This window comes from Carassius auratus, unplaced genomic scaffold (assembly GCF_003368295.1).
Source record: "Carassius auratus strain Wakin unplaced genomic scaffold, ASM336829v1 scaf_tig00216332, whole genome shotgun sequence".
In the NCBI taxonomy this organism is placed as follows: domain Eukaryota; kingdom Metazoa; phylum Chordata; class Actinopteri; order Cypriniformes; family Cyprinidae; genus Carassius; species Carassius auratus.
The window spans coordinates 588,577-609,420 of NW_020528515.1; the positions used below are offsets into that span (position 1 = coordinate 588,577).

The following is a 20,844-nucleotide window of genomic DNA, read 5'->3' on the forward strand; positions in this document are numbered from 1 at the left end:
GTTATTATTCATATATAAAGTGCTGTTAACGATTTGTATATATATGGTTTAACATTATATACTGAAGCTATCTAATAAATGACAGCGCTACCAGCCGCGACCGTTGTAGTTGAAAAACACCCCTGAATCAGTTTTGGTTTAGTCTAACCGAGGGACTTGACGTACTGGTGATGACGTTAAGACGCTAGCCTGCAAATTCCAAATTTCTAACAAATGAAAAATTATGCGGTTAACATTTATATTTATATTCTTAAATATATTACGTTAGCTTTTATTTACTTATAAGTATTTTTTTTTCCAATATGTTTGAATGTTTTTATCGTTGTTGCAGTGCCTGTTGTTTTGATTATTCAAATATATTTTCTATCTATCTATCTATCTATCTATCTATCTATCTATCTATCTATCTATCTATCTATCTATCTATCTATCTATCTATCTATCTATCTATCTATATATATATATATATATATATATATATATATATATATATATATATATATATATATATATATATATATATATTTGGTTCATCTTAAGTTAGACAGAATGTAACAATCAGGCAAATATATTAATTTCAAATTAAGAGGAAAAAACAAACACAAGACACGCAACATATAGGCCTAAAGAAAAGAAAGAAACGCGTTTGTTAGTTTTAATCTGATCAGATGATATTTTTCATTTTTGTTTATTCATTTATTTGTTTGACTGATTTGTTGAAAATGTTTAATTTCATTAACCAGTAATATGCTGCCCATTTAGTTCATTTTGTAAAAAAATTTCCTTCCTGGTGATGAATCACTGAAAAAATGCTTGGACCTTGTTTAATATTAAACAATGATTTTTATTAAACATATTTCAGTTATTTGATGCTCTATTTCAGCTTCTCAATAACAATAGTTGCAGTGATTGATTGTCATTTAAATTCATTTATATTCCTGATTTTGTTCATTTATGCATGAACTTTATAAGATGAAAACTTGGCGCTTTAGCAGCTCTGTGAATAATACATCTTGCAATAATTACAGATTTTGCAACATCCATAAATGGTGAATATGCCTCAAATCAGAAAAATAACAGTAAACGTGCCATCAAGAACACAACACTTGAGAAAGTAATCATATAAAATCTTTCAGATAAATCTGTAGTCAATAGCAATGGGAAAGACCCCACAAACAAACAAAAACGTGTAAAATCTTTTCCACATAACCATAAGCCAAATCCAGTGGCATCACATCGTTCCTGCTGAATTGTGTTGAATCCTCATATGTTCATGGACAACATCAGGAACTGTGAAGAAATGAAGATTTGTTTATAACATTGACATGTTAGAGTTATTAAAAGGAGTAACAATACTTAATAAAACACATGAAAGCAGCTCAAAATGCATGAAACATGAATTTTGAAAGCAATATGTGCCTTAAAACATTGCCTTAACGTTGTTAAATAAGGAAACTACTAAGAACTAGCTTACGTTTTTGACAAAGTGGAGAACTGTTGTAGTTCATGTATTGCAAATAAATATAAACAATGCTTTTTTATGTCTACAAAAAGGTAAAAAAAAAAGTGATGTTTCACCTGCATCATGTTCAGACTGATCACTCCTTTCTTTTGCTTATCTAAGGCCAGGAAGACTCCTGTAACATAAGTCAAAATCTAGATTTAAATACCAGGTTTTATTTACACTCAACATGTTTTGAGTGTTGGAATGTTCTGAATATTAATAATAAAGAAGAAAAAACACAGAAATACACTCAAAAGTAGAGATAAGACTTTTAGTTGATGCATCGTCATTACGTACTGAACATGTTCTCCAGACGCACGATGCATGTCAGGTAATCATCAAAATCAATCTCAAAATTTTCATCTGCAAACCGTAGACCCAGCAACTGCAAAATCTTATTGTTCAAATTCATGCCTGAATGAAGAAAACGCAAACAAGGTCAGAGAAAACACTGATTTCTAAATGATTCAGTTTAAATTTCACTATGATGACGTTTACCTGCAGCATTAAGAGCACTGCGCAGCTCGTAGGATGACATGCGCCCAGAACGGTCCGTATCGTAAGACAGGAACAGCATCTACAACAGCACACAACACACGTTCACACTTTCTCTTTGGAGGTTTCATTCTGAGAAATAAGGTGATGTTCTGGAAGATGGTCATTGATGACAAGCTAACAAGTAAATGTATGATCCTGTAACTTACGATCCAGTTCTTCAGCTTATCCCAGAAGACTTTGAACTCCTCGAATTCCAGCATTCCGGTGTTATCCGCCTGGACTCGGTTCAGGAAGACTCAGCAACAGTGGCTCAAAATAAGACTCACGTATCAGATGTAAAATGTAATTAAATGTGATTAAACTTGAGGCAGAAGTGGGTTAGTTTAGACTAATGAGTTGAGAGGATACATCCATCAGGTTGATGATGCTGTGGCAGGTATTGAGGGTCAAGCCATCAAACTTCACCTCTTTCCCTGCAGAGAGACAGCTGCATGTTAGCTCTTTATGGTATTTCTGGTTTTGGATTGAAATGCTTGTAAACGGTGGCAGACTCACTTCTGCTCAGAACATTGTTCAGCACATGCTGCAGTTCTCTGGCGCTGATGGCTTTATCCTTCACAGAGACATGAAACAGTGTAAAACACACAGTAATCCACAATCACACCAGAGGAGGGCGAGCTCGGGCTGTTGTGGGATTCCCAAACATTTCCCCAGCCTAACTCCTTTGTTAATGTTTTAATAATTTAATAACACATGCTATGTTCATGGCTCTCCAATCTCAGTTAATGGTCACATGACGTGCAGGTAAACAAATAAGATTTTTTTATGCTGTTCCAATTGTGCAAAAAATCAGTTGACTGCTTTGTGTTTTGTTCTATACATTTGTCTTTGTCTACAGTCATTGTCTAATTGTTCAGGTAAATCAGTATAAGTTGACGTATATGTTGTCTGTTGGAGTCGTCTTAATCTATCGTCCTGCCATCTTTTTCTCTGTTGTTTTTACTGTTGTCCTTCTTGTCGTTTTGTTTCATCATTTTATTTTATTCTGTTGGCCTGTTCTGTCATCCTTACTGTCATCTTATTCTTTCATCTTAATGTTGTCTGTACTGTCATCATGACATTAGGACGACAGAACATAACGACAGCAGGATGACAACGTCAACAGACAACATATACTGATTTACCTGAACAAGTATGCAATGACTAGACACAGACAAATGTATAGAACAAAGCACAAAGCGGTCGACTCACTTTAGGCACAAATGGAACCCCATATTTTTTGATATCTTGATTGTTTTTATTTAAAATTTGATTGTTTACTTTAACGTCACATTTTTAGGATTTGATTAATTGTTAGTTTGTCATCTAGGGTTGAAACCCAGCAGTACACAGACTGGAGTTGATCAGTTTCTTACCGATCCGGCGATCTGTTCGAACAGTCTCCTCAGGCCCTTCTCCTCATCCGTCTCCTCCTCAGGTGGGTTTGGCTTCGGTGGCTTCGCAAATCAAACACAAATACACACACACTTTCAGCATTCAACATCAGCGTATCTCAAATGATTTTATGTCCAGTAAATGAGTCTTTCCCAGCTCCCAGCGAGACTATAAATGAATCAACTCACCTCTGGCAGATCTGCTTTAATGGTGTTTCCCATCTCACTGCAAACACAAAACACATTACATCATTCAGTCACTTGGTGAAAAAATACATCTACGGGATATAATGAGTATTCATTTGAGTGGACTTAGAGGAATTACCTCACTGACTCATAATACTTTATTTTTTTTATGGAAATAGTTTTCCAAAATACCATGAATGAATAATTCACTATAATTATAATACTTTTATGATTAATGCAATGCTAGTGAAATGCATGCACACATGCACAAACTAAGATTATTTGTGAATAATCGTGCTGTTATATAAAAAGTTATTTGACGCACAGTTTAATATAATGCTATGAGTCATATTAACTACTGTCATAGTATTTAAATTGTTTTTTTGGAGCTGCGTCATACATTCGGTATGATATAGCTGCATTAATATTCTTTTAAAATTTCTCCTTTTGTAATCTTAGAAAAATAACAGCATGGGAGTTTTGAAAGGCATGAGTAAATGTGAGCAAACAATGACAGAACTTTTCTTTTTTTTTTTTAAATCCTGCTGATAACACTGGGGAGTATTTGCATGGACATACATGGCTCCAGCTTTGTTCTCGGAGAAGATCCGGATCAGGAAGTCAGCCTCGTGGTGCGGCTGGAAGGTGGTGGGCACCAGCAGGTAGTTTCCCGGCGGCAGTCTGAAGCGCTCGGACACCTCCCTCATGTTGACGTAAGAACGGCTCCGTGCTTTAGAGCCGTTGTAGCGGAAAAAGTCCTTCCCCTGGTGATCTTGATCATCAGGAGCCTAAGGTTAGGTGAGTGATCAGGTCAGACTTCAGTGGAGCGAGAGGCACTACATGAAGGTCTTCCAACACAGTATTACATCTCCCTCACCTCGTAAATGGCAAAGCCGATGGTCTCCAAGTCAAGCCCCTCTTTCCTGAGCCGACGGCGGTTCTTCTGCAACAGGGCCACGATGACACTGCACATCTTGTCACCATCATCTGGATGGTCCAGACGGAGCTTGAACTGCGGGTTTGTCCAGAATGTGTCTGAGAAGGGAAAACCGAGATCAAGAGCAACACTAATATAGGTCTAAACAACTGTAGTACAATTTCTGGGCCTCATGCATAAACTGTAGCATGGGTTAGCATTTTATGATGAAGTCTATGATACTGACCGATGTAGTTCCTGCATCCTCCAGCAGTGGAGCCCCTGATCCAGTTGCCCTCGAACAGATTGACTTGCCACTTCTTCCTAACATCGTCTGACAGAGAGTCAGCAGTCAGGTTACAGATCTCGATTTTATCGTAGTTGGCTTTGAAGTCCCCGAACTCCATCCTGCAACACAGCAAGTCATGTTAGTTCACAGCACACATCTGAATGAGCTCGCCGAGTCAGATCATCCTGCTTCTCATGTGGAGCGATTCTTTAAGAGCAATCAACCTGATATGAACTTCTTCTGTTCACTTTTAAAGCCCCTTGTTACATCACGTGGGTGTTTTGAAAGGCACCACCAAATAGAGTGTATTATTATTGCTCTGAATGTGATGGGTCACACACATACCAGAACTCTCCATCATCCAGAGAGTTGTGCAGCAGTCGTGTCTTCTCTGAACTGTCGATAGCGTTCCATTCCCTGGAACTGGAAATCAAGATTTAAAGAAAGAACACAAGAGCATCAGAAATAAAATAATAATAAACTTGCTGCAGTGTTGTGGCTCTTTTTTTCTACATATTAAATTACTTGCAACCCAGAGCGCACAGACAAAATACAATAAGTAATGCTGTTGTTATCTTGGATTCTAGGTGCTTGATGCATGGGAACACATTGAGTTATGTGAGGCAATTAAACCAAATTATTTTAAATCTAGTGCTGTGGAATGATTAATCGCGATTAATCGCATCCACAATAAATGTTTTTATTTACATAATATATGTGTGTGTACTTTGTATATTTATAATGTATATATAAATACACACACATGCATGTATATATTTCAGAAAAAAATTATATTTATATTTTAAATATATTTATATATAATATAAGTGAGTATATGCACGTAAATGCATGCAAATATTTGTGAAATATTTACTGTATGTGCGTGCATTTATAGATACATAATAAGTACACATATTACGTAACTTAAAACATTTATTTTAAATGCAATTAATCACGATTAATCGTTTGACAGCACTATTGAATACACAGTTGAGGTTCATGAGTCACAGAAGTGTTTTTCTTGCGCGTCCATGAATTCATTCGGTAAATGTGTTTCCATTATAGTTTTTGTGCATGTTTTCTTGTTGAATTAAAAAGTTATCCACCTCAGTTGAGTTTACATGCATTTTCCAGCTTATTTCATCCCAGAAATCACATAAAAAATAATAAGTTGGAAACATAGGTAATTGTATGGACATCTGTATGATGTTTCTTAATGACTACTATTATGAGTTTTTGATCATGTTTATCAAATGTACTTCATTCAAGTGTTGCCATTAGTGGATGCTTACTTGTCGCTCCAGGGTCCGTTCCACTCCACCTGACCCCAGGGGTTACGAACACGAATCAGCTGGACCTTTGATCCTCTGTAGTTGACCTGAGGAGACGAGACAAGACGTAAGAGGTAATAAAGAGACAATCAAGAGTGAGTCTATGAAAATGCTTAGTTACCTCTTCCACTCCAGTGATGGAGTAAGCGTGGCCTTTAACCAGACCGGTAGTGGTTTGAGCTTCAGATTCAGCAGAACTTGTGATCTAATGATACCAAAACACAAACATCTGGGATTTAGGAACAGCTGCTGATCTCACTTTGAATCCAACAAAGCTTCGCTTACATCAATGGAGCAGCCGAGCATGGATCCTCTCTCCACGGCTTTCTTGAGGATGAGGAAGAGGTTTGTGGGGGCGTTCTTCGTCTCGTACATCTCGCCCACGCCGCCCGTGAAGTCCTCCATCGCCTCCATGGTGCTTCCTCCTTTCAGGGATTCATAGCTGCCATTCAACCTGAGAGAGAAGCGCAGGAGATGATTGACTTACGCAAACAGGTTCGACGTCTCAAAACCAGATATGACAAGACGTCAAGGCGTATCTTGTTTTGTAAACTCAAGTGCATACTTGGCATAGGCCTTCTCCAGAAGTGCACTCCAGAACTCAGTTTGGTCAGCGGAGTGGACGAACACCAGCTTGTTCCTCACACACGGGAGTCTGTCGTCCACCACCACGTCCAGCCATTTATTATGCTGCCAGAACTGCACAACAAGGGGAGATGGTTAGGGTTGGAGGTCATTGGGAAGCTGTAGAGAGAGAGAGAGAGAGTTCAGAGAGTGGGATTTACCTGGAAGTGGAAGATTCCAGCATAGCCGCGATCAAAGTCCTGGTCATGAGGTACGACCCGTTTTAGAGTTTCCTCATGGAGGGTCAGGGAGGCAATCGCTGCCAGCAACCAGCAGTCTCCTGCGTGGCCAAACATGAAGGGCAAGAGATCATATTACAGTGTTGAAGCATTGCATTTAATGCATTGCAAGTAATGCAAGATATGTAATCAGACTACTTTCCCAAGTGACTGGTAAAGTAAGGCATTAGTTTTACATTTACAACTATATATCTGAGTTACTTTTTCAAATAAGTATCGCAAGTTACTTTGTTTTCCCATTTATTCACTGGCATTTTGTTCAGCCTAAAGTTGATCAATTTCACTTTTGGTGAGAAAGGGCCCTTAAAGTTGTCAAAAATATAACTTCTGGGATTAAAAAAACTATTAAACGAACCCAGCACAGGAAACAAAAAATAATGCAAAAGTAATGTACTTTCCATTTTCCAAATCAGTTACTTTTTCATGGAATGTAAATCATGCAATATTGTAATGCATCACTTTTGTAAGTATCACTAGCTTGCTCTATTCTTTTTCTATTCTATCCGTTTTCTTTTTATTTATTATATTATTTAAAAGCCCTTGCTACGTGTACTGCATTTAAGCTAACGGAGACTTTAGACTCATTGCTCTTTTGTTGTTTTTGATTGCTTCTATTGGCCTCATTTGTAAGTCACTTTGGATAAAAGCGTCTGCTAAATGAATCAATGTAAATGTGAATACGTAACTCTCCCCAACACTGATGCATTATTTTATTCTTTGGCAATTGGAAGTGTTTTGCTCAGATTAGGGTTTCATTTTGTCAAAAAACATTTTATTAACCTGAAATGACAGCAAAACATACCCAGCTGCCCCTGACAGATGTCTGTCCTGGTGGCTCCTCCTGTGATGAACTTTGGGTCTTTGCAGATTTCCTGAATTTGAACAGATATCAGGGGAAAATATCAGTCTGTCAAATCAAATAACATCCTTCTGTATGCTTTCCCTCTATCTATCATCCATCTTGCAGAATTGAAGAGATCAGAGAAAAAAAATGATCTGTCATGCTATCTATACATCCATCCATCCATGTTAAGAGATGTTCTGAATGCAATAATGACAGAAGAGCTGGGTACTGTAGGTTGTTTATACAACAGTTTTTACAATTTTTGTACAGACATTTCCAGAAGATTCAACACGTCACATGATCTGCCGTTACTGTAGCTCTAATGCAGTGTTTGATTAGAGACAGAGACAGATGTGTGAACGCCACCCTTGATGCCTGTGTGGGGTGTGTTCACATTCTAACGCAAGCCCACAATCTTCAAGAGCTGCATATCTAAGGTCGCTCTGCAGGAACGCCCTGGAATGAAATGCAGTTGTAGTTTCATTCAGAGGTTTACAAGCATGATGGAGGGGTGGGGAGCATCTTAGATCATTCTTTACAACTACTGGCAACCAGTTCTTAAACTCAACCAAGTAGTCTATTCTAGAAGAAAACCTACATCCACTTTCCATTCAGTCGCTCAAGACAATAAACAATGCACTCCGCACATGCCAAAATTCCTTCGGCATTCCTGACCTACTGCATGCAACAGTCTCCAGTGGCTTCAGGACTTCAGAAATGTCCTTCATGCACAAATACGACCTCTGTTGTGATTGACATTTAAAGGGACGTGAAATGTCAGGGATTTGAGTTCTGGTGTGTTCACAAGGCGGCCAGCCGGCTGGGTTCAACTTGCACGACAGGTTTTAAAGTGCCAGAATCCCATTCTTAAACGTGCAACTTGCACACAAAGGTAAAGTCATGTGATGTGAAGGTCAAAAACGGTGTTAATGTTTTAAGAATGTGCATAATACTACAGTTGTAACCATTATTAATTACTAACCGTAAAACCACTTCTATTCATTCATCTAACATCCATCCGTACTTGTACAGGAGGAGCATCACAGAGAAGGAAACGCTTCAGATTAGACCGTTCTAGACACTTGTCAACTTAATAGATTACATCAGAACCCATTAAATTCACCCTTAATTTCCTCCGTAGTGCAAATTTATATGAATGGAAAAAACTTTGAAATCATGCTCCATCAAATCCAGGTGGTTTTTCATGTGATTGGGGTCTCATTTGTTGTTTGGATGATCAAGTGCTGGTTGATATTTCAGTAAAGTAAATAAATGTGTCCGATTACCCAATTCATCCTACTCTACTTACTGTATGGACCTCATCCAGGAGTCAAACATGTCATCTCGCAGCATCATGCCTACTGCGGGTCACTTACCCCCGGCCTCTTCCACTCAAAGTTAACCGGGACCCTCTGGCTGAAGAAGAGCGAGTCATCCACGGCTGGGAAATCTGGATCCTCAAACAGCTTCCCCTTCTGCAAACACTCCAGGCGGAGCTGTTCAAACGTCTTCCCGTCCGCCTGTGTGCTGTTCACTAGGGTCGCCTGGCCAGAGCCACTCGGCAGATTCACGCTGTAGGGCATCTTCAAACGGGCCAAAACCACAGACAGGACACTGGTGACGCTCGTCTGGAGCTGTGAGCTTGAGTTCGAATGTGTGTGTGTGTGTGTGTGTGTGTGTGAGATGAATTCAGCCACGCTGGACAGGCTCGTCAGGTTGGCGTCACGCCCATCCAGAGCAGAACTGGTTTGGGTGAAAGCAGCCACACCTGTGTGAGAGAGGAGGTGGATCGGATCCTGCTCGAGAACTTTACTACGGTATTACTGCAGGAATCAGATCAGAAATATGAAATGTTACAGAAACATATTTACAAGTATCAGAGCGATGCAGAGACATTTCCTTGAAAGAACCAAACAATACAAAGGTCATGTTTTTCTGTCACTGTTAGACAAACATCCCATGATTGTGTGGCTGACCACTAGGACACAAAAAGGAAACCCAAAACAGAGACTCTCACCTTGCTTTATAAAAAACTAGGTTGCAAAATCAGATTCAAGGAAAGTCGTCATTCAGTCCATCCTTGAGCTACAAAAGACAAACTCTGGCATTTATATTAATAGTTTGTATTTTTCTTTAGCTTTTATGAGGAATTTAGTTTTTTTTGCAGTAAAATTAAACTCAATCCCTAGTGACAGGAGGAATAAAAACTAGGATACATGACAGCTTCATCAGGACTGTTTTCTGCCTAAACTAGGATGAATGCAGTTTATCTGGCTTCCTGGTGAACTTCCAGGAGAACAGTGCTGGATGTGCTTACCTTTCTAAACATACAGTAGGCCATCAACAAACAACAGCAACGTCACAACAGAAATTAGCCAAACTGAAAAATACAGACACGGAAATAATGAAAAATATAGTTTTTTTTAATGAAAACAACAGGCTTCACCTCTAATGTTCTTCAGAGGCATCAACACACACCATAACAAAAATGAACCAAAACATCAACACTCTGGCTTTACAAAACACAAAAGGTGAATCTCACAAAAACCCATCAAGAACATGTCTTGACCATATTTCGCCAAAAAAAAAAAAAGAAAAAATTATTTATATATTGCTCAAAGAAAATAAACCCTATGAAAATGACAATTGTCATCCAAATTCTTATTGTAATGCCAACAACAATAATAATGATGATGATGATGATGATGATGATGATGAAAATCAAGGTAGTATTTTTTGTCTTTCCTTTAATAAGATAAAAATGCTGTAAATTATAAATTTATAAGTAATATTTTATATTGCCATTTTAATTGCAAAACATCTATTAAAGAAAATAAACTGTGAAAATTATGTCCCAAATTATTTAGTTCAATCAACAAATTAAGAGCAATACAATAAATACAGTTGTATATGGTCTGGCTGACTATGTCTTGTATTAATTTTTTAAAAAAATCCTGTCATTCGTGCACAAACTTAGTCACCACTTAAAAGCTATTACTAAATATTGTAGAAACATAATTTTTTTGTAAAGTTGCTTTATAACGATTTGTATTGTAAAAAGCGCTATACAAATGACAATTTAATTGAATATGGCAATAGAATCAAATACAGGATCTCACTGTTTGTTTGTTTTGTTTTTTTGCATTACAGTAATAAGAACTTCGGTACAGGTTTCTCATAATGTCACCATACCAAATAACAATGGTGCTTAATAATAAGTGGCTTCATTTTACTTATAGGATGAATTCAGATAAACTGGAGCACATTCTGCCATTGAGATGACTGGGGGATTATCCTGAATGAACCCTAACCATTTCATCAGATTCTGGGGTGTTTTGACTCTCACTGTTCCTGTTTCTCCATCGCCGTGCCTGTCAGCAGCAGCAGGTCACAGGACATGAACTGCACATTGAGGAGGTTGCTAGTGCTGCTCGTGTACTGTCCGATCAGCTCGCTGCTGGAGCCGTCGCAGGGGTGCTGTGAATGTCCCAAACCCGCACCGAGTGGTCCATGGAGGCGGAGGTCACTAGACTGCTGTCCTGACTGAAGGAGAGGCTTGTGATGCTGTCACTGTGACCCCGCAGGTGTCTGAACAGGCCACCGGATGCCAGGTCCCACAGCTTCAGTCTCTGGTCCTCTCCGGCCGACGCAAGGTACTTCCCGTTGGGTGAGAAGGCGATGTCCCAGACGGGATGGGCGTAGCTGCGTTACAGGACAGTGTTCGTGAAGCTGCTTAGGTCCCAGAGGTGCATGCTGGAGTCCTCCGAACAGGACAGCAGGCCGGAGCCGTCCGTCAGGAACGCCGTGCCGTACACAGGACAGATGTGAGCGCGCAGGGTCTTTAATATCACTGCCCGAGGTGTCCTCATCATCTGCCTGATTACAGACAAAGACACGTGAAAAACTCAAGAAGGACGGAAACACAATAAACCACCTAAAAATGTGCTTAATATAATTGCAAGTATGTGATCATGGACCACAAAACTAGTCACAAGGGTATTTTTTTACATTTGAATAAATAATATTTCCAATGATGTATGGTTTGTATAGGATCGGACAATATTTGGTTGAGATACAACTATTTAAAAAATTGGAGAGTGCAAAAAAAAAAATCACCTTTAAAGTGGTCCAAATGAAGTCCTTAGCAATGCATATTACTAATCAAAACTTACATTTTGAAACATTTATGTACAAATTTTTGGCATAAAAGAAATAATTTGGTCCATACAGTGTATTGTTATCCAGTGCTACAAATATACCCCAGAGACTTTAGACTGTTTTTATGCTCCAGGGTCACATATAATAGAAGTCTATCGATATTGCCACACAAATAATCAGATTTTTGACCAATTAATGCAATATTTACAATATGTTTGATGAAATAGCATTTAAAAAAACAATTCAAATATTTGTTTATAATTCCTTGATTTTACTCAAAATGTCCAGAAATCTGTGCCAACCTACAAGATTGAAAAAATCTTGTAAATATGGTTATTTATTAGCATTTATGTCTATTTTAATAACTTATAAAATATCATTGTTCATTTAGTAAAAATAAAAAGTGTTAAATTCAGCCTTGTTTAGCAGAAGAGAGTTTTGATTTATTTTTTTAACACTTAAAATATGAATTATTCCAAACATTTCGCTGGTAGTAATCGTTGTAGTATAATGGTAAAGTTTTTGTGAAATTCTTCCCATTTTCTGACTTTTAGAAAAAAAATTTGCTGTTGTGCCCCAAATGCCCAATTTGCATGTGAAACGAGCAACACAGCTTTTATATTTTTTTTATACTTATATATAAAATATACATTTAAATTATTTATCATATTTGAAGTTTTTTATTAATTATTTCAGTTTGAGTATTTATGAGCTAGTCTCTACTAAAAATAAATTCAATAAATAAAAATACATTGAAAAATGTCATTTAAAAGGATAATATAATTATAATGTTTTGATTTATTTAAGGAAGTATCTTTTCAGGGTACCCTGTTAGAGACACCACCTAAAATGGACACGGTGGCTCAGGAGGACCGAACTAAGCTGCTGAAGCAAGCGTTCCTGCAGTTCTGCCGGTGAGTGTTTCCTTCTCTTGTGTTAGTGACTGAGTCCGGGCCTGACGGGTGCTCACAGACGCTCTGCTCTGCTCTGCTCTGTGGTCATGATCCGGTCGGAGCTCAGAGGATGGTGGACGAGCTCTTCCCCAGCGACGGAGAGAGAGGTGCAGAGCTGGATGCTGTCGTGACACAGATTGACCTGGATCTGGTGGACGACTTCCCTGCATGTGACCCACGCTGGGCCGAGTCTGTCCCTGACAGTGAGGAAACCTCTCATCTGGCCCCATAAACTACAACTTCACCAAATTAGAACTGCAGATAATATAGAAAATCAAGAAAACCATGAAAGTGTTTTTTTTTATTAAGTATTTTATTAATTAATCTTTATTAATAAATCATGTTATTAATGCCCCATATATTTATGTAATTAATACATTATATTTACACACAAATCAGTTGTTTTCCATAGTTAATTTATATGTATTATTGCATAATAAGTATTTAATATAAATCATTAAAATATTATTCATCTTAAAAATGCAATGCATTTAATAAATAATATTGCTTTTTTTTTTTTTTTTTTTTTGTAGAATAATAACTTTAAAATTATTTAGCTTTTTGTGTCACTAATATTTTCCAATCCTAACAATCCATACATCAATGGAAAGCTAATTTATTCACAAATTAACCCTTATGACTGATTTTGTGGTCCAGGCACACATATGTGTTATCAAAAAAAAAAAAAGAGAGAGAAATGTTAAATCCAAAGGTAAAGGTTGTTAATAGTGGGTTTGTGCATGTGTGTTTTGTCCTGTAGAGGGCGCTGGATTCACACTGACGTCACTGATTCTGCTGCATCAGTTGGAGGATAAGATGAAAGCTCACCGCTGCCTCATGGACTTCCTGCTTCAGGTTCCTCATCAGAGACACAAGCTATGAGACACTCTGTCATCCTCCTCACAGTCTTCAGCAATGCCTTTTCTTGTCAGCGCTGAAGAAGAGCGACACCGACATACCGTCCAACCTCACGCCTGCAGACGTGTTCTTCAGAGAGGTGACAGACTATACATGAATATGTATGTATAATATATGTATTTTTCTCTGCTTTATCTCATATTTGTGTCTCCAGGTGTCTCGGATCTCCTCCATCTTTGAGTGTCTGTTGGATGAGGAGGAAAAAGCTTTAAAACAGCATTCGGATGCCTCCATGTGGGCCGAGGTGGTGCTCAACGTCAATGACATTGTCAAGGTGCACAGCAGTCTTTCTTAATTATTAATTCCTGCATTCAGATAATCTTGAATCAGTGGGCCAGGATCAACATATCTAGGTACTTATCATTTGTATCCCATAAAGAGAGAGAATAAACTTGAAACTTGTTAAAAGTTTGGAAACATTATGATTTATGAAAGGTTTCTGAAGAAAGTCTCTTCTGCTCACCAAGGCTGCATTTATGTGCTCAAAAGTACATTAAAAGCAGTGATATTGGGAAATAATATTACAATTCAAAAATAAGTTTTCTATTGTAATATATCGTAAAATGTAATTTATTCCTGTGATCAAAGCTGTATTTTCAGCATCATTACTCCAGTCTTCAGTGTCACATGATCCTTCAGAAATCATTGTGTCCACCGTGCAGCCCACAAGATGAAAGATTAAAAGCTTGACATCCTTACAGCTTATATATATAGACTTAAACTAAAGTCACAAATACTCAATTTTAAATGTTTTGTGTTGAAGGATATGCTTCAAGCAGCAGCACAGTACCGAGAGACCAAAGCATCTCTGTACAGAGCACCAGAGAACTGCAGCCCGGAGCCAGAGTACATCCCATGGACAGGTAAACACACCTGACAGGACTTCCTGTTTAGTTTCTGACCCTCACAGCACTAAGTGTTCACAGCAGTAACCCAGGAAACACTATCATTGCTGTTAACAAGCGCCACCTGCTGGCAGAGAGTGAACCTGCACCTCCTTCAGCTCGTCTGCTCTTGGGTTCATGTAGTAGAGATTCACAAAACTAACGTCAGGTCATTCTGTTTTTGCAGAAAAGGACACATTTTAATTTACTGTATAATGTCTAAGATCTCATTTTGTAAAAAAAAAAATTGTGAATCGAATCATGATTTGTGTATCGTTGCATCTAGGGATACGCCGGTATCAAATTTTCCAGATGCGATTAATTACTCATACTTTTATCATGGTATACGGTATTAACACGGTATTGAAATTTAGTTTAAAAAAGAGGTCATAATACAGTATAACAATTTAAATAACTTATTATAACAAAAATACCTTAACATTTAAATACAATAAAGCAATACAGAAAAATATATAAAGTTAAAAGTTTTGCACTGATTAAAGTGCAAAAGAACTATAAAGACCAATAGGTTTCACTTTACAATAAGACCTCATTGGTTAACCTTAATTAATGTGTTAACATTCACAATTAACTCTTAATTCATGTCAGCTCATTAAATAACACAGTTGCAACTTTCGATTTTAACGTGTTTTATAAATATTGGGATTCCTAAGATTAATGAATGTTCAGAATAATTTGTTCATTAGCAGTTTGTTGACTAATTAATTAATTAATGTTAACTAATGAAGCCCTAATGTAAAGTGTGAATGAGCAATAAAGAATCAAAACTTTAAATCATGTTGTAGTCCAGATTAAAATGAAAAAAGAAAAAAAGTTTGAAAATAAATAGCCTATTAAGTCAAAGTATTCAAGTATTTAAGTATTTGGCTGTGATGAACACCATAGCACATTTTAGAAAGTAGTGCAGCTGCTTTATTTATGGGGTTTCCTGAGTAAAGGCTGCTATTTTTCTGCAGTTTAGCGCCATCTGCTGTCGGAGAGTGAATGTGCTTTCATTCAGTGCGTCTCTCGGGTGTTCCTCATGCTGCTTGTTTACATCAGAGCGCACCGAGTCTTTCAAGCAGCATACAGCGGTGTTGTGCATTTTGACCAGTTGATGGGAATAGTATTCTTAAAATGCATTTAAAATTCAGAATAATTTGTGATTATATAATTATTCACGGTATTTAGAAGTGTCCACGATAACAATATCGTGCATATTAATTACCGTGATGTATCGCATTAACGAATATGTCTAGTTGAATCCCTACTGTAAACACAAGAGCAGTTCTCCATCAGTATGAGGGTCATGATTTGTTCCTCTCAGCCTCAGGAGGAGCGGATGGAGTCCGAGCTGATCCTGCGCCTGGCGTATCCTCACGCACACGTGGAGCTGTGGAATATACGTGGAATATATCAGATGTGATGTGTGAAAATAACAAATTCCTATGGATCCCGAACTTTTAACCGCTACTATATTATCAACAGATGCTTCTGGAAAGTCTAGTTTGAAGGAGCTTTTAAATGGATATTAGTTGTGAATATTGCAATATTCGTAGGAATTAATTTTGTTTAATTAAAGAGTATTGCACACAGACAACTTGAAATTCTTGCAATGCAATTCTAAGAGGAAATATACTGGAATCACAGTTGTTTACGGTTCCTGTGCCAAATGCATTTACTCAGCCCTCCCGGTTTCCTGTAGAACTTCGCTGACTTCCTGTTCCGCTGGTACATGGAGAAAGGCAAGCGAGGGAAGCTGCTGTCTCAGCCAATAGCAACGCACCGTCAGCTGGCCAGCTTCCTGCAGGCTCACGATCACCTCAGCTGGCTGCATGACATACATGTGCAGGACTATCAGTGAGTAAGAGATTACAGGAATAAAATAAATACATATTGCATTTGTATTAGATGTTTTGTACACTAAAGTGCACACCCCATGATTACTGTCACCCGTAGTGTTATAAATGCTTTGATTTCTTCACGGCAGGCCCATCGTACCCTGTACAGTCAGGCCAACACAGAGACTCGATACTTCAGCAAGAAGACCCTGCTGGCCCTCAGCAAACCCACAGCTCTGGCGTCAGACATGAATGAAGCCGTGCTGCGCAGACAGCTCAACGGTCAGTCATGTGACTTCACATGTGTTCGGAAGCCACACTGACTCTTTCATATTGAGTTTTCTGTTTGTCATATTGCAACGAGCATTTTTAGTGTTAGTACATCGACAGAACTTGGAGCTAATGATGCATTTAGACAGAATAATGGGAGTTGAAACTCTGAGCTGTGGTTTGAATCGGACATGCATTTCCCTGCCCTAGTAAACTATTAAGCCTTAATTATTTCTGATATATAATTGTTGTCGTCTGGTGCAGATATAGTGGATCAGGAGCGGTTTCTGCTTCATCAGGAGACTCTTCCTAAACCGCTGCTGGACGAGAAGCAGCTGGACCCGGACAGCATGCCTTTACTGAGCTCTCGAAACCTCATCGAAGTGAGTAAACCACAAAAATACTGTGCTCGCTCGTGCACTTCCTTCTCATTTCCCTAACTTTATGTCCGTCTTTTCCTCGTCTCCAGCTGTACATCTGCAGGGAGAACCGTGGAGCCAACGAGTACGACTTTAAGAAAGCTCTCGATCTGCTGGAGTACTTGGAGGAGGTATCTGTCAATAATCGACTGCGGTAAAAACAAGTGACTTTTCTGAGCACACGTGTTTCTGATGTGCTTTCATCGCCTGTAGGAGGACACGGTTGATATTGATGCCCTTAAACGAGAGATCTTCAGTAAAGCCTTGAAGAAAGACTGGAAGGAGAGGTGAGCATCTCAAAACTCACTCCAAAGAGGTTTTGTTTTACTTGACTATAATGCTCCTGCAATGACTGACTGATGATTGGTTGCAGTTGGGCATCGTCTGATGATAACGACGATCCTCTAGAAGCAGCCAGAGACAGCACTTTCATCAGGATCCTACAGAAACTCATTCAGGAAGGTTCAGTGACTCACTAATCACACACTCTCAGTTGTTCTAGAAGCTTGTCTTGAGGTTTCAAAGTGGTTTAGGCTTATTTGAAACTTGCTTTTAGCAGATATTAAGTATACTATATAGCATCTTGCATTCAGAGCATTGTCAACCCAACTTTAGGAGATACAGTGATTGAATTGCTATGCAAAAGCTGCCTCTACAGTCAGCGTGTGTTTTGTGGCCACAGGTGTGTCTCTGCAGTCGTACCTGCCTGACGTGAAGGATCTTCTTCAGCAAGAAGAGCTGGAGAGTCTCAAATCAAAACCGTACTTTGAGTTCCTCCTGCGAGCCAACTATGAGCACTACCTGAAAGCTCATATATGACATTACTTCCTGTTTCTACTTACGGTTGCCTTATTAATGATCCAACTTTGTTTTGTACTGGTTCATAAAAATAATAACTACATGTGATCCCACGCTTGAATTTTGTAAATAAACTGTATTTCTGTCATTGATGGCAAGACAGTTCTTGATGGTTTTTTGTTCTTCTGCGAGACTAAGATAGAAGGAATAACAAAGCCAAATGGAGATGTTAGCTTGGGTTTTATGGTGTTTTCTTAAAGATGGTGAACCCAAAATTATCTGGATTGTTAGGCCACACTCTAAGATGTCTGAACGTCATTGCATTAGATAACAAAATATCAAATTAAGCCAAATTTACTCTGCAGAGGTGACAGAAGTGCTTCTAAAGTGGCATAAATGCATTCTATTCAGTAATTACAATGGTATGCTTTGCTAGTAGGGACTGAGGAGGGTAAGAGATGGCAAAGTAAGTGGATTCTATGCAAAATGGTCCTTATATTTAATTTTGAGCTGGCACAAAGTTGCATTAAAGTGACCATTTTATAAAGGCACAAAAAAGATAATTTTGTGAAATAAAGCTCATTTGTGTTTGTCATTAATGGACTGTTCAGCTTCAACTTCATGCATAACTAACGCTAGTTTGTCAATTTTTAAAACCATGCACAAATGTTTCGGAAAAGTTTTGGCTGCATTTTGCTTGCAGATGCCAGTTGGTTAGACATCTACACGCTTCAAAATAAAGGTAAAGTAAAGAACCTTTTTGTCCAAATGGATCTATAAAGAACTTCTGAAGAAGCTTTCTGTTTCACTAAAGGTACTCTGTGGTGAAAGAAGGATCTTCAGACTATAAAAAGGTAAGAAAGAGATGGTTCTTTAAAGAACCTTTGACTGAATGGTTCTTTGTGGATCGAAAAAAAGCACCTTTATTTTGAAGAGTTTTAAATAGACATTCTTAAGTGTCCAAATTGGGCAAAGGCTTTATTTTTAGTCTTTTTGTTTTCTTTCACTCATCTGTCGCTCCCTCTCAGTCTTCCTCCTCACTGTCCTCCAGCAGCTGCTGTGAAGAGCAGCTGAACTGATGGAGAAGCCCTGAGCTCCTAAAAATAGGGAAGAGAGGGTAAAATTAGTGGTGTCCGCATTAAATAAGCTGCACTTTACGGGGGTCCTCTGACACCCTATATGGGCTGGGAGCCTCTGCAATCCCTGAGGACACTAGATAAACTGTCTGGAAGTAGAGGAGGAAATATGATGCTCACTTGTTTATGATGTGGCATTAGGCTTGGCACCAAACTTCATTGAGATGCCCATAGGCTCATGCTTGTCTAGGGGTCATCTAATGACTGACTTATTTGATATACACTCAAATAAAAGAAGGTAAAACCTCATTATAATATCCTCTTCCTGTTCTCAGAAAGACAGAGAGGGTTGCTTAGTGTCTATTTTAATAATATTGGTCATTGGTGATACTTCTTTACCAAACTGCCAGCTGAAGAATAAGCTGAAGAAATCTTGGCATCTTTCTTTAGATGTTGATAGTATATTTTAAAGGCTTAATATGTTGACTGCATTGTTTGGTTCTAGACATCAGGCTCAAGTAGCTTCACCTCCCCTTCATCCAGTTTCTGCTTCTGTTGCTTGCTATGTTAAAGAGAACACTTATCCCAATGCCACAGACTGACTAAATACCTCATTTATTTCAGAAATGCCATTCTGTTGTTCAGTTCATGCACACTAAGCCACTTTTTGCCTGTGCAACTGATTTCAAAAACAGAAGCAATCCTCATTGGATCAGAATATCTACCATGACCTGCATTACTTCTTCTCATTACTGCATTACTCTTTTTAAACCTTTTAATGTTAAAATCATTGTTTAGTTTAAATTGCCTTGTTTTATTATTCCGTATTGTAGCACTTTGATATTTTTTAAATGTAAAGTGCTTTATAAATAAAATTCATTATTATTATTATTATTTTCAAAAAATGGCCCAATAATAATTTTGCTTGATTTAATACACTGCAAAAATTAAAAAATTTTAATCACTCCTGATTTCGCCGTCAATATTTCAAAAAGTCTATAATATCTATATGTGATCCTCATCCTGGAGTAAAAAAACAAGTCTTAAGTAGCACGAGTATATTTGTAGCAATGCTAAAAAACATTAGAATATTAAGTAGCTAAAGATGAAGAAATTTTGTGCATTTCATCCTGTAAATATATCAAAACTTAATTAATGATCAGTAATATGCATTGCTAAGGACTTCATTTGGACAACTTTAAAGGCTTTTTCTCAGTATTTAGATTCCAGATTTTCTAATAGTTGTATCTAAGCCAAATGTTTCCTATCCTAACAAACCATACATCAATATTAAGCTTTCAGGTGATGTATAAATGTCAATTTTAAAATAATTGCCCCTCATGACTGGTTTTATGGTCCAGTGTACAACCACAGAAAAATAAGCTATTTACATTTATATATTTGCCATATACTTTTATCTAAAGCAACTTGTATTATAGCTCGAACTGCATTCATTGACGTTCTCATTTGAGCATTGGTAAAATGTAATGATGAGCGGTCATAACCCACTGGCATGCCCTTATATTGAGATCTAGTCCACAGACGCCCATTGTTGGCCTCTGAGGGTGGCCCTGCGCCCTCCCGCTGTGGTTTGGGGTCTGGAGCGCCATATATGGAGCCCCTCCGCTCGACCCACCGACACCCAAATATGGACGAGGATCGG

At 38.1% G+C, this 20,844-nt stretch overlaps 1 protein-coding gene and 2 pseudogenes across 1 annotated transcript; 1 reads left to right on the plus strand and 2 right to left on the minus strand.

The window, feature by feature from the left end:
• Window positions 1-761: 761 nt before the first annotated feature.
• Window positions 762-9,540, minus strand: LOC113097593 (calpain-9-like). Its single transcript, XM_026262855.1, has 20 exons — window positions 9,241-9,540; window positions 7,823-7,892; window positions 6,943-7,061; window positions 6,723-6,856; window positions 6,443-6,611; window positions 6,279-6,362; window positions 6,119-6,204; window positions 5,172-5,249; window positions 4,785-4,945; window positions 4,499-4,656; window positions 4,201-4,409; window positions 3,625-3,661; window positions 3,418-3,498; window positions 2,558-2,615; window positions 2,411-2,475; window positions 2,209-2,277; window positions 2,003-2,081; window positions 1,802-1,918; window positions 1,579-1,637; window positions 762-1,290 (listed from the first exon to the last, which is right to left on the minus strand). The coding sequence occupies exons 1-20, from the start codon at window positions 9,445-9,447 to the stop codon at window positions 1,264-1,266; spliced, it is 2,067 nt and encodes a 688-aa protein (XP_026118640.1). The 5' UTR covers window positions 9,448-9,540; the 3' UTR covers window positions 762-1,263.
• Window positions 9,541-11,172: 1,632 nt separating this feature from the next.
• LOC113097591 (TAF5-like RNA polymerase II p300/CBP-associated factor-associated factor 65 kDa subunit 5L) lies at window positions 11,173-11,733 on the minus strand (annotated as a pseudogene).
• Window positions 11,734-12,487: 754 nt separating this feature from the next.
• Window positions 12,488-18,267, plus strand: LOC113097592 (nuclear pore complex protein Nup133-like; annotated as a pseudogene).
• The last annotated feature ends 2,577 nt before the right edge of the window (window positions 18,268-20,844 follow it).

Bases quoted from the DNA above. Each gene is read 5' to 3' on its own strand.
- LOC113097593 (XM_026262855.1), bottom strand. From the start codon at position 9,447: ATGCCCTACAGCGTGAATCTGCCGAGTGGCTCTGGCCAGGCGACCCTA. The intron at 3,662-4,200 runs GTATGTCCATGC...TTGTGTTTGCAG, and splicing joins GAGAACAAAGCTGGAGCCAT to TGAGATGGGAAACACCATTA. The intron at 1,919-2,002 runs GTAAACGTCATC...TTCTTCATTCAG, and splicing joins CAGTGCTCTTAATGCTGCAG to GCATGAATTTGAACAATAAG.